Source organism: Oppia nitens, unplaced genomic scaffold (genome assembly GCF_028296485.1).
Source record: "Oppia nitens isolate AA-2021 unplaced genomic scaffold, nextdenovo-longstitch-racon4-pilon3 scaffold34_pilon_pilon_pilon, whole genome shotgun sequence".
Lineage (NCBI taxonomy): Eukaryota > Metazoa > Arthropoda > Arachnida > Sarcoptiformes > Oppiidae > Oppia > Oppia nitens.
Genome location: NW_026533215.1, coordinates 380,882 through 395,069, shown reverse-complemented (window position 1 = coordinate 395,069; position 14,188 = coordinate 380,882). Strand labels below are relative to the sequence as shown.

The window sequence follows — 14,188 nt, the reverse complement described above, 5'->3', positions numbered from 1 at the left end:
AGTGATATAAACACTTGCGTTTTGAATGCGTTGAGGTTGTCATACAATGGCTAGTAGTGCACCAAATACACCAACAAATATAGGTACGGGTTGTGGTAATTGGTTACCCTCTGACAGATATTATGCCCATTTCTGGAGTTGCATTGAGTGTCAATTGGTCTCTAGTATAGGTATATTACAACATAGAGACACCATTATTGAGACTGAAGATTATGAAGAAAAAGTTAAGAATTTAACAGCCGATGTCGTATTACCCGAGTATGCGGTAACTAATATCGACAGAATATTAAAATTATCAGAAGCCGGAAGACAGCTTATTAAACAACATGAGGCCGGGGGCGGCCTTATTGAGAAAGGGGGGGAAGGTCTATTTTACCAAACGGTAAAAATAGATGACTTAGATAATAACCCAGGTGCCATGTATTTGAAAATGCTACCGATTAGATTTGGATATTCAAATCTGAAAACTTTGGAGGATTTTATATTATTCGCCTGTAAAAATATAATACATATACGCGATTTGGTCAAACATTATCGGTCATGTGATCAGTGTCGGGAGTTTGCGGGGAAAATACCTCCGTATTATACCGGAAATTAAACCCTCAATCTCTGTCTTATGTTTGTTTGTTTTAAGTAAAGCTATGTGAAAGTTATATAACTATTATATATTACAAAAGTTTTGTTTTTTTTTTTTTTTTTTTGTTTAATTAGCACCTGTATGCGTAAACTATGACTCAGTGGCCAGTTGACCACTACCCTAATATATGTGTTTTATTGTGAACTTTAGCCCAAATATGTTATAATTTGTTTGATTTATTTGAGTGGCAATCATACGACTTGTTTTTAGTTTTTACTGACAATTTTGTTTTCGACAAGTGTTCAACAAATTTTGGTTCCCGAAGTGCATATCAACTATGGATGACAATGACAACAATCAACAGTGGAATCAACAGATGGTGGATCAGGTTTGGAGCCAACTCAGCGGTCAGTTTGGTCGTGCAATTCAGGAAACGTTTTCCCGAGAATTCGAGGACCAGGATTTGGGACTTCCGTTCCCATGGAGAGAACCGCCCGCTGATGTGTTTGTAGTCGAGGGTGTTATCTATGTTAGCCCTGAGCGAGACCTAAGCGTCGGTAATAATCCGCCGCTCGAGGAATCGATAACCGAACGACAATCAATTCAGGAGGAGGTCGCCGAAGAGGGACCCATTCAAAGGGATGTCACTCCTGTATCAACTGATAGTAATGGTTTGGCCGCAGTCAGACCGCCTCAACAAAGGGATGGCAGAGGTCACGGACGTCCCGTGAACCCAACCGTTCAACGTGTTATACGGGATCAGACCCGCACTCAGGGTGTGGCCAGAGGTCGCGGTATTCACCCGAGAGGTCAATGATCGCCGGTTTTGTCGGGGGCGACAAAAGTCGAGTATAGGGGAATGAAATGTTAAAACATTTCAATCATTTAATCATTTTTTTTAATTATTTAACCATTGATTATAATATAACTTTTTGTTTATAAGTTTAAAAACTATTTTGTACTCTAATATTCAATATTATAACTTTATGTTAATCATTAATGTTTTTGATATTTTTGTATTGTTTTAGTGTTTAGTTTTTGTATTATTTTATGTTCAGTCTTGTGTTACACTCGAGAGAGGAAAGTCGTGTTTTTAGACGGCCTTCAATTAACACATGTTTTTGGTGTAATTTTAAGTCCCACTCTTAGGGCATTTAATTATTATATGTTTTGTCTTAATTGATTTAATAATTTAATTAACTATTTAGTTAATCAATAATAATATACTTAATGATCTCAATTATAATTCAATTATAAGTTTAATTAATAAATAATAATAAAGTTTTGTATTTAAAGTTATTTAAGTAATACATATTTTGTTGGTATACACAGTATATGTCTATAAGCCGAGTATTGGCTTAGAGTTTATGTTATATAGTATTATTGATATTCTGACGGTAATTGTGGTTCGATTCTGTTCGACGTTAGTTAAAGTTATTGCCGTTCGAACAGTGGCTTCCGGTTCCGTTCGGATTGATGTGAATACGAACACGTATTTATTATTTGACAATTAGTTTGTACTGTTTACCCCCCCCGTGTGTTTGTAACCCCCGTTGTATTGTTTATCACCCCCGTGTTATCGTGTTCAGTAAATATATTTGTGAGCTACACCTAGCCATAGTAACGGAGCGCTTACCCATTTGGTCTATTGGTTGATCTACGGGTGCAATCCCCTCTCCGTTGCATATACATATACATATACATATACATATACATATACATATACATATACATATACATATACATATACATATACATATACATATACATATACATATACATATACATATACATATACATATACATATACATATACATATACATATACATATACATATACATATACATATACATATACATATACATATACATATACAATTAAATAATCAATAAACGGGGATTAAAAATTTATATAAATTTATTTATTTAAAAAAATTTATACCAAAAATAATGTATGAAAATTATAATGATTTTTAAAAAATTGTTTAATAATTATTATTATTTATGTATGTGTGTGTATATTTATATATAACTAACTAAAAATAGTACATACATTTATATTGACACTGAAAATTATTTTTTTTATAAAATATTTATTTATATATATATACTATTTATTTTTTAAGCAATATTTACTGTATATAATAATAATAATAAAATAACTATTAACATGTCAATCATTGGTAATTTTACTAAAATCTATACATTTAAATCATCCGATAATGTGTTGGCATTTCTAATGATGCGAGGTTAGTTATATATAAATATATAATAATATTAATTAATTAAACAAAAAAAATGTAAAAATTGTAAAAAATAGGAGTTCCCAATGATAAAGCTGTCAAATGGTCTAAACTTAAATCGGGAATAGATATCATCAAAGAGGGTAACCTGTTTACCATTAGACGGTACCGGGATATTGATGAACAGTCACATGATATTAGTTTCGAGTTGGACAAGGAGTTTGATGAAACCCGACCCAATGGACAGACAGTTAGGGTAAGACACTTACTACATAAGCGCTAGTAATTTTTTTTAAAAATATTACAATTTAGAAATAAACAATTTATTTAATTCTATAAATATAATTATAAAAAACAAATGTTTATTTTTTTTAATAATAATATATATTAATATAATAGTTAAGATAATATGTATTATATATAGATATAGGTATATAAGTATAATTTATTTTATTATATTGTAGTCATAATTATAAATTATAAAAAAATAATATTATTAACATAGAGTGATTACACACCTACTCTATATTTTTATACTAATAAAGTTAAAAATTTTATATACATTATAAATGTTGTATTTATAAAMTCTCTYTCTCTCTCTCTCTCTCTCTATGTATGTATGTATTAATAGAGTATTGTTGTCGCCGGTGGTAATGATGGCAATCAATTAATTAAGACCCAATTGGGCGACAATGAGACAAAATTTGTCTATGATTTTAATGATAATAAATTGGTGATTACCGGCACCTATACTAGCAATGGACTACAGGCCCAGTGGATATACACCTCTACTAAACAATTAGATAACTAACTAACTAAATAATAACTAATTTTTATAATACCAGTTCCATGAGGTATCCTAAACTAAAAATTAAATTAAAAAAAATAATATATAACATTATTTTTATATAAAAATTAACTAATTCATTCAATGTATTAATTAATTAAAATAAATAGTTTCAATAAAACTAATAATAATTATCGCATTTAATAAAATTAATAATAAATATTGAGTAATAAATAAATAAAAATTTAATATTGTGATATAATTGAAACTGTTTAATAAAATAAAATTCAATTAATATTTATAAAATTAATTGTTTCGTTGTTTATTTATTAATAAATATTTTTTTAAAGAAATTTTTAGTAATACATTAAAAAATGTTTAAACAAAAAAACATAAATCTGATTAACTATAATCATATTTAATAACAATAAACAGTAGTTAGAAAATATGTTTATAAAAAATATATATTTTGGTAATATTAAACATTTCATTAATAATTGTTGATAATTTTGTTGGCGCCTAATTGACAGTTAACTAACCAAACCTATGATAAAATTAAGATTTTTTTTATTAAACTATTTTAAGATAATAAAAAATATTATATTTGCAGTATTACGTATATTGATAATAATTATAAAAATATAAAACATTATATAGTAGTAGTAGTAGTAGTAGTAGTAGTAGTAGTAGTAGTAGTAGTAGTAATAGTAGTATAAAATAAAATAAAATAAACAAGAAATATAATCATTGTCAATGTTCAAGGTCAAATTTTGTTATACCTACAATAGATAATAATTTTTGTTTATTGTTGTTTATTATGTTAAAAATAAAGTTATTAAAAAAAATTATACAATATTTTGTTGTGATAGCAATTTTATGCAATTTTAAAAATTAAATTACAAATTTATAAAATAAAAAATCTAATTGTATAACAAATTTATTTTTGTAATATCATTATTGATTTTTTTCAAAATTTATGTATGATTTTAATTTAAATAATCATAAAAACAAAAAAAACTAAATATTTATACTATTATTTATTACTTAGCGTTATATTGTCTATATATAATATAATTTTTTGTTAACAATATTAATATTAATAGTAAATGAAATATTAAAAATAAATAAATAAATCTTTTATTTTTTGATTACTCATTATATTTGTAATGGATATTTGAAAATTAGAGGTTATTTTTAATATGAATGAGTCAAATGCTATTCAAAGAGATTATTCAATATTCAAATAGCAATCAATATTCATATTTCAGTTAAAATTAAGAGTTTATAATATATTTTATATGATTTATAAGTCTAATAATTCAATATTCAGTTATAATTAGTACTCAATATTCAGAGAATCAACTATTCATATGATATAAGTTTAATATCGAGTAATTCAATGAAAAAGTTATGATAATTAGTATTATTTAAAATATTTTATATATTGAATCAGATTTCTAATATTTATTGTAAATTTCCTAATCTAATGATTAATGCAATTATGAATTTATGTCTATATAAGCACTTGATTATTGAAATGTAAATTCAGTCCTAGAGTTAGTCCTAAGAGAGAAGTCATAAAAGATAAGTCTAAGAGAGTGAGGACTCAGAGAAGGCGGCCTAAGGAGGTCCGACCTAAGAGAGAGGGACAGAGAGCCCATATATATACAGAAAACATCATTATCTATATTTATATTCATTTTGTATACTTTTATAAATTTAATTTATTATAAATAAAGTGGTTTATTGTTAACAAAATGTGATGTGATTTAGATATTGATTGTGAATAGAGTTAAGATATAGAACGCCTATCAAGTGATAGTGTGATTACGAGTAGTGCTACAGAAGAGATCGGAATCGTGAGGACGCGTGACTTATATTGAAAGTGATTATTCGACTGCGATATTGCGAGACCAGACATACTGTCTGAATTAGATCTAAGAGTACCTGAGCTTTGAGCTATAGTTCCTTGTTTATGGTCGGCGTAAAATACCGTCCATTACATATTTATCTAATTTATTAAATCTCACAGTTATTTAACATACTATAGGATGACCATATATATAGGTAGTTATAGTACAAGATATATATATCTAACTAGTAAACAGTAATTATAATAAATTTTTATAAAATATAATAATTTATAAAATTTAATTATAAAAATTAATTAAAATTTCTCCTATACAAAATGATTAATTTTATTGAAATTAGTATACATCAAAATTTTTTTATTTGTTATCTTATTTACCAGTTTTATACGAATAAAATAATTAGAATAAATAATTTTATTTTATTATTTTAATAATTATAAATATATTTTAATTATAAAATTAACACATTAAATATAGTTATGAAAAAATAATAGTTTAGTCACTATATAAATAAAATTATATATATGCTGAATAGTATATAGTTTTTGAAAAAAAAATTATATAAACTTGTTCAATTTTTAGTTTTTGTTAAAAATAAATAATGCGAAAAAAAAATTAATTTCTATTAATATTAATTTCTTAAAAATATTATTGAAAAAATTTAAAAAAAATAGACTGTGGTGATTTTACTTGTACCTACATTAAAAAATCATCGGATAATGCACTGGCATTTTTCAAGGCTCGGGGTATATTTATTAAAAAACATATTTTTTCAAAAAAAAACTGTCCTAGATATAAAACTATTAAAAAACTATTTTATTTATTTTAATTTGTTTCTTCTTAATCTTATAATATTAACTCAAATTATTATTAATAGTACAATAATAGCAATTAAATGTTTGTTATTTTTTCCTCTAAATTCAATTTTTTTTGCTATTGATTATTCATTAAACTAATAATTTTGTTTTCATAAAACCGAAATTATTTTATAATATAGATTAATCAAATTTATAGGTATTATTTTTTATTAGTATACATATATATATACATATATTATATAGTAATTAAATTAGATTTTATAAAAAAAAATTGTTTCTTTGTTTATTTATTAATAAATTATTTTTTCAAGAAATTTTTAGTAATGCAAACTAACATAAACTATAATCATATATAATAACAATAAACAGTAATACAAATTTATAAAATAAAAAATCTAATTATATAATATATTTATTTTTGAATTATAATTGTTTTTTTTCAAAAATTTATTTACGATTTTAATTTAAATAATCATGAAAAAACCAAAAATAAATATTTATACTATTGTTTATTACTTAGTGTTATATTAACTATATAATATTTTTTTATTAGCAATATTAATATTAAATGACTTATTAATAAAAACAAAATTTTTTTGAATTTTTGATTACTCATTATATTTGTCTATTTTATAAAATCACAAAATCATTTAATATGCTGACCATATATACAGGTAGTTATAGTACTAGATATACTTAAATATTATACAGTAATTATTTTTAAAAAAATTATACAATATAATAATTTTTTTTAGATTTAATTATAAAATTAATTAAAATTTCTTTTATACAAAATGTTATTTTATTGAAATTAGTATACATTAAAAAAATTATTTGTTTCTAACCATTATATTATTTATCTGTTTTCATACACATAAAATAATTAGGATAAATAATTAAATAAAAAAATATATAAAATATATTTTGATTATAAAATTAATACTTAAATATAGTTATGAAAAAATAATAGTTAGTCACTATATATACTGTATATATATATATAATATAGTTTTTGAAAATAAAATTATATACACGTATTCAATTTTTAGTTTAAGAAAAATTATATAAACATGTTCAATTTTTAGTTTTTTTTAAATAAATAATACTAAAAAATCTAATTTCTATTAATATTTTTTTTTGAAAAATGGACTGTAGTGATTTTACTGATACCTACATTAAAAAATCATCCGATAATGCACTGGCATTTTTTAAGGCCAAAGGTATATTGATTAAAAATATAAAATATATTTTTTTTTTGGTTAAAATAAAGTCCTAGATATAAAACTATTAAAAAAAACTTATTTTATTTATTTTAATTTGTTGTCTCTAATTTACACCCAAATTTAAGGACATTCCGATAAAATGGCCGCTGAAATTATGGCCTACAAATTAAGATTGATTATAAGCAAATCGGGTAACGAGTGGACACTTAGCCGGATAAATAGTAACGGTAAACAGCATACACTTAAATTTGAATTGGACAAGGAGTTTGACGAAATTCTACCCAATGGCCATATAGCCAAGGTAATATAAATATTATATATTGTTTATATATATATATATATATATATATATATATATATATAATGCCAATTAAAAGTTTAAATTTGAGTAATATCCTAAACAATTATTAACAAGGTAATTACGCTTAGCAAGGTAATTTAGTATACAGTTACCTAATATATGGTAAGTTATATAAAGTACCTTGCTAAAACATTATACAAATATAACTCAAATTTAAACTTTTAAGTGGCACAAACTGTATATATAATTTAACATGTACAATTTGTGATATTTAGCATGATAAATTTATTTTATTTCAATTATTAATTTAATAAATCTAATTTAATTCAGAGTATTGTGTCGGCTGGCAATGGATGCAAACAATTCATACATAAACAATTAGATGGGGAACTGGAGATAAAATTTATCTACGATTTCAATAATAGCGAACCAGTAGTGACGGGAATCATTGGCGGAGTGACCGCCAAATGGTTTTTTGCTAAAGATTGAAAACAAATCATTTTTTAATTATTTTAATTATTAATTACATTGAATGTTAAAATTAAATTAAAATATAATTTACAAACAATTTAATAAAAAAAATAATAATTAATTTCAATTTATTTAATTTATTTAAGTATATTCTAAGTTATACATTAGATATAAATATTTTATTTTAGATTTAATTTAATAATATTAAATCAAATTATTAATACAATAATAGCAATTATTTTTATAATAATATTATATTCATTAAACTTCAAGTCATATATTTAGAAAAGAATAGCTAAAAATTAATGACACTTTAGATTTTTTTAAGGTTTTAAGTAAATGTTTGTTATTTGTTTCCCTCTAAATTCATTTTTTTTACTGTTTATAACTCATTAAAATAATAATTTTGTTTTCATAAAAGCGAAATCATTTTATAATATAGATTATAACCATATTTATAGGTATTATTTTTTAATAGTATAATTATATACCTATATTATTATACAGTAAATAAATTTTTAAAAATTTAAACAAAATTAAATTAACATTATTTGATTTACATACTGTATTTCATTATATAATTTACTAATTAATTTAATGGCTAGCTATGATGGCAACCAATTGATATTAAAAAAAACAATTAGCAGGGAACGGGATGTCATAATAAACTACAATTTTATGAGTTAGTTAGTTAATTATTATTTTATTTGGCAAAAATTAATATTACATGAAATATTAATAAAAACAAAATTTTTTGATATTTTGATTACTCATTAGTTTTTTTAGCAATTTTATAAAATCACAAAATCATTTAACATACTGTAGACTGACCATATATACAGGTAGTTATAGTAATATTATATATATATATATATATATTATACAGTAATTATAGCAAATTTTTATGCAATATAATAATTTTTAAAATTAAATTATAAAATTAATTAAAAATTTATTGTATATAAAATATTTTTTTATTGAAATTAGTATACATTAAAAAATATATATATTATTTACCAGTTTTTATACACATAAAATAATTTGGATAAATAATTAAATAAAAAAAATTTATAAATATATTTTAATTATAAAAATTAACACTTAAATATAGTTATGAAAAAATAATAGTTAGTCATTATATATATATACTTAATAATATACATTGTATATATTATAGCACTTCATATAAATATTAATTCAACTAAATTATTAATTTTTTTTATTTGTTTAGTTAAGACATTGAAATTATAATCTTTATTGTAATATATAGTTTTTGAGAAAAAAAAATTATATACACGTATTAAATTTTTAGATTAAAAAAATAATACTAAAAAAAATTTAATTAATAATTAAATTAACATTTTTTTTGAAAAGATTAAAAAAATTATATAAACTTTGTTCAATTTTTAGGTTTTTTAAATAAATAATACTAAAAAAATCAAATTTATATTTATATATTTTATTGAAAAATATTATTGAAAAAATATTGAAAATGGACTGTGGTGATTTTACAGCTACCTACATTATAAAATCATCTGATAATACGCTGGCATTTTTCAAGACCCGGGGTATATTAATTAATTATTTTTTTGTTTGTTTAAAAAAAATATCCTAAATATAAAACTATTAAAAACTATTAAAATTTTATTTATTTTTTTCTCTAATTTACCAATTAAGGACTACCCGATAAAATGACCGCTAATGTTGCGGCCTGCAAATTTAGATTGGTTATAAGCAAATTGGGTAGCCAGTGGACAATTAGCCGGGTGCTTATTAACGTTATAAAGCATACAATAAAATTTGAATTGGACAAGGAGTTTGATGAAATTAAACCCGATGGCCATGTATCCAGGGTAATATATATATATATATATATATATAATTTATAATTTAGCATGCACATTTTGTGATATTAGCATGATAAATTAATTTTATTATTATCATTATTCAGTGTATTATGTTGGCTGGCAATGGAGGCAAACAATTGATACAAAAAATATTTGCGGAACGGGAGGTAAAAGTTATCTACGATTTCAATGATAGCGAAGCAGTAATGACTGCAACCGTTGACGGAGTGACCGGCAAATGGTTTTTGGTTAAAGATTAATAAAAAAATTATTATTAATTATTTTAATTATTAATTGCATTAATATTAAAAGCAATAAAAATAAAATTTAAAAATAATTTAGTAAAAAAAATAAAAATAAATTTCAATTTATTTAATATACATAATATATCTATCTAAGTTATACATTAGATATAAATATTTTATTTTATATTTAGTTAATAATATTAAATAAAATTATTAGTACAATTATTTTTATTATAATATTATAGCCATTAAACTTCAAGTCATATATTGAGAAAATAATAGCTAAAAATTAATGACACTTTAGTTTTTTAAGCTATAAGTAAATGTTTGTTATTATTATTCCTATATTTATTTTTTCCTCTAAATTCAATTTTCTTACTATTGATTACTTATTAAAATAATAATTTGTTTAATAAAATCAAAATCATTTTATAATATAGATTAACCATATTTATATGTATTATTTTTTATTAGTATACCTATATTATTATACAGTAATTAAATTAGATTTAATAAAATTAAATTTACATTATATAATTTACATAATGTATTTATTAAATAATTTACTAATTAATTTAATGGCTGGCAATGGTGGCAACCAATTGATACAAAAAAAACAATTAACGGGGGAACGGGATATCATAGTAGACTACAATTTTATTGGTGTAATCGCTAATTGGGGTTTTCTGTTAAATATTAATTAATTATTATTTTATTTACTTATAAGTTTATAAAAATAATGTATTGTTTATTTTTTAAAATGCTACTAAAAACATTTAACTAATACTATAATTTTTTGTTTATATTTATTAATTAATTATATTTTATAATTATATTGTATTGTATTAAGTTTAATGATTGTAAACAATTTATAAAATTATTTATTTTTATATTAGTTAATGAAAATAAATATTAATAATAATTTATATTATTATACATAGTATAAATACTTTATTATTATTATTATTATTATTATAGTTCAACTTAAGTGCACTTTATTTTTTACAATAAGTTTTGCAAAGTAAATGCTAATAAGTATTTAGTACTTAAAATTAAATATCATTTAATTATATAGTAATTGATTAATTGATTAGAAATTTTGAATAATAATCAAGAAAAAGTAAAACAATAATCGTATTAATATATATTAATAATTATTAAACTGTACTTATAGTATGTATTAATTGTCATAACATTTTTTTGTAGTGATAATAGTGTCTATAAATATAAAATAAAAATCTGTAATAGAAAAATCAATTGTTTTTAAAACAAGTTAAATTAAATATTATTAATTATAATATTAATATTATAAATAATTATATATATATATAATAATAATAATAATAATAATTGTAATGGCTAACACTGGTGATTTTAGTAATACATATACACTAACATCATCGGATAATTTGTTTGAATTTTTAAAAGCTAGAGGTTTTTATATTTAATACAATAATAATAATAATTAATTAATTAATTATTATAATAATAAACTAATTAATTATTTTAATAATAAACTAATTAATTATTATACTAATAAACACACTAATCATAATAATAATTATTAATTAATTAATTATTAGGCCTTCCCGATGATATGGCCGCTGATTATGCGTCCGCTAAGCCGACAATGATTTTAAGCAAAAAGGGCGACCAGTTTTCAATGAGACGTGTGTTTGTTGACGATCCCAATAAGTCACACGACGTTAGATTTGAATTGAATAAACCGTTTGAAGAGATCCGACCCAATGGTCCAACTATTAAGGTATGTCTAAATAAATATCTATTTACTGTATTATTACTATCACAACAAGTTTTTTTTAAATATTGAAAATATTAGATAAATAAATAAATAATAATAAATTTTTTATAGAATAATAATGTTAAAAGTTTATTAAATATATAATTATTATAATAATTATTTAATAATTATATATAAATATATATTTAAAAATATATCTAGAGTATAGTGGTTGCTGGTGATGGCAAACAATTGATTCAGACACAAACAGGGGACAGGGATGTGGTTAGAATTGTCTATGATTTCAATGGTAAAGATCTACTAAGCAATGCTACCATCATTGGCACCGGTATTTCAACTAAAGGTGTTTTCACACGAGTTGAATAAATATTTAAAAAATAAATAAACTAAAACATTTGATATAAATAATATTTAATATGTAATTTTAAAAAAGATATATTTAATTTAATAAAAACTTTTTGAACTATTTTTTTAAATTGAAAAAATAAATTTATTATTAATATTCAACAACAACAACAAGAAAAATAATAATTATATACTAATTATAATATAAATGTATTTATTTTGTTTACTTCTATTGTTTTTTTTAAATTATAAAAAAGTATTAAAAATTATATGCATTATGTGTTTATTAAAATAATTTTTTTATTATAATAAATTTATTAAAGAATTTATGTTTAAATAAAATTTATTTATTTTTGTTTATCTAAATTAACTAATATTTGAAGTATACAAAAATTTATATTATTATTTTAATAGTTATATATAAAAATAAATCATTAATATTAATAATTAAAAATATTTATTAGATATAATGTATTAATTTAGCATAATGTATAGCATAATATTAATTTACAAACAAAAATACATAGTTTAATAGTTGTATAAGTAACTTAAATATTAATACTATGTTATAAAGTTACAAAAAAAAATTAAATTAAATATTATACCAATGTTCAATAAAAACAATATTTTTAAAATTGATATTAAATTTAATTTAGATATTAATAGCAAAAAATTGTTATATACAATTGTATATATAATAATTGATAGACATATGAAAAAAATAATAATTTATTAAATAGTTATTAATATCAATTATGTCTGAAAATTTTTGAAATACTATATACAGAGTATCTATAACTAAATTTAGTGTAAAATTGGTAAATAAATAAAAAATTAACTTGATTATTAACATACTGGGGGGCTAATAGTGTATTAGACGGTAGGGGTAACTGTAGACAACTAACCTGTCAATTATTATGAGAGTTTAATGAACTTTATCTTTTGAAAAAAATGATTGTCAAGGTTATTTTCTAAATTTATTTTTTTTAATTATTAATTAAACTATTAATAGATATAAAAATCAGTTTAGGCAGGGTCTAAGTTTAACATTTTAACAGTTAGTTATGTTTTTACTAGTCTAATGATAATAATTTATATATAAAAAATTATGAGTCAAAAAAATTTGTTAATTTATAAACAATTAGAGGAACTGAATGTCTAAATAGATAACAATTTTCGTATCAATCATCAAATGAGTGTTTTTTTTTGCAAAAAAAATTAATATTAATTAACTAAAATTCATGTATAATTTACTAATTATTTTGCAAATATTAACAAAATAGATTTTTAAAAAAATGTTAATAAACAATCTTTAGTTTAATTTTATTTAATATTAATTATTTAATAATAATATTATAGTAATATTAAAAAAATTGATATAAATATTATAATATTGTATAACTTTAGTACAATTTATGTTAAATATTGTTTATTCATTTAATTTTTTTTAAATAACTCAAATATGAGATAATAAATAAAAAAATAAGTTTTTTCATCAATTTTTTGGCTCCAAGATTATTATTAATTTTTTTAGATAATTAATTAATTAATTATTTCAATCATTCAAAATAATTTGTACTTAAATATTCAGTTATTTTACATTCAAAAAAATTTTTCTATACAAATGAATAATTATTATTTATCATAAAAAAATTAACTAATATTTTAGACATTCAAAAAAAAATTCTCATATTATTC

The 14,188-nt window shown here is 21.0% G+C and overlaps 4 protein-coding genes across 4 annotated transcripts; all 4 read left to right on the top strand.

Moving 5' to 3' along the window:
* Positions 1–2,747: 2,747 nt before the first annotated feature.
* Positions 2,748–3,631, top strand: LOC128956960 (fatty acid-binding protein, brain-like). Its single transcript, XM_054302674.1, has 3 exons — positions 2,748–2,826; positions 2,898–3,076; positions 3,452–3,631. Exons 1-3 carry the CDS (start codon positions 2,748–2,750, stop codon positions 3,629–3,631), a joined length of 438 nt encoding a protein of 145 aa, XP_054158649.1.
* Positions 3,632–7,379: 3,748 nt separating this feature from the next.
* LOC128956959 (uncharacterized) lies at positions 7,380–8,309 on the top strand. Its single transcript, XM_054302673.1, has 3 exons — positions 7,380–7,516; positions 7,645–7,820; positions 8,151–8,309. Exons 1-3 carry the CDS (start codon positions 7,441–7,443, stop codon positions 8,307–8,309), a joined length of 411 nt encoding a protein of 136 aa, XP_054158648.1. The 5' UTR covers positions 7,380–7,440.
* Positions 8,310–9,783: 1,474 nt separating this feature from the next.
* Positions 9,784–10,398, top strand: LOC128956958 (fatty acid-binding protein-like). Its single transcript, XM_054302671.1, has 3 exons — positions 9,784–9,859; positions 9,969–10,144; positions 10,243–10,398. The coding sequence occupies exons 1-3, from the start codon at positions 9,784–9,786 to the stop codon at positions 10,396–10,398; spliced, it is 408 nt and encodes a 135-aa protein (XP_054158646.1).
* Positions 10,399–11,738: 1,340 nt separating this feature from the next.
* LOC128956957 (fatty acid-binding protein-like) lies at positions 11,739–12,511 on the top strand. The gene is made up of 3 exons (XM_054302670.1): positions 11,739–11,817; positions 11,967–12,148; positions 12,347–12,511. Exons 1-3 carry the CDS (start codon positions 11,739–11,741, stop codon positions 12,509–12,511), a joined length of 426 nt encoding a protein of 141 aa, XP_054158645.1.
* Positions 12,512–14,188: the final 1,677 nt, after the last annotated feature.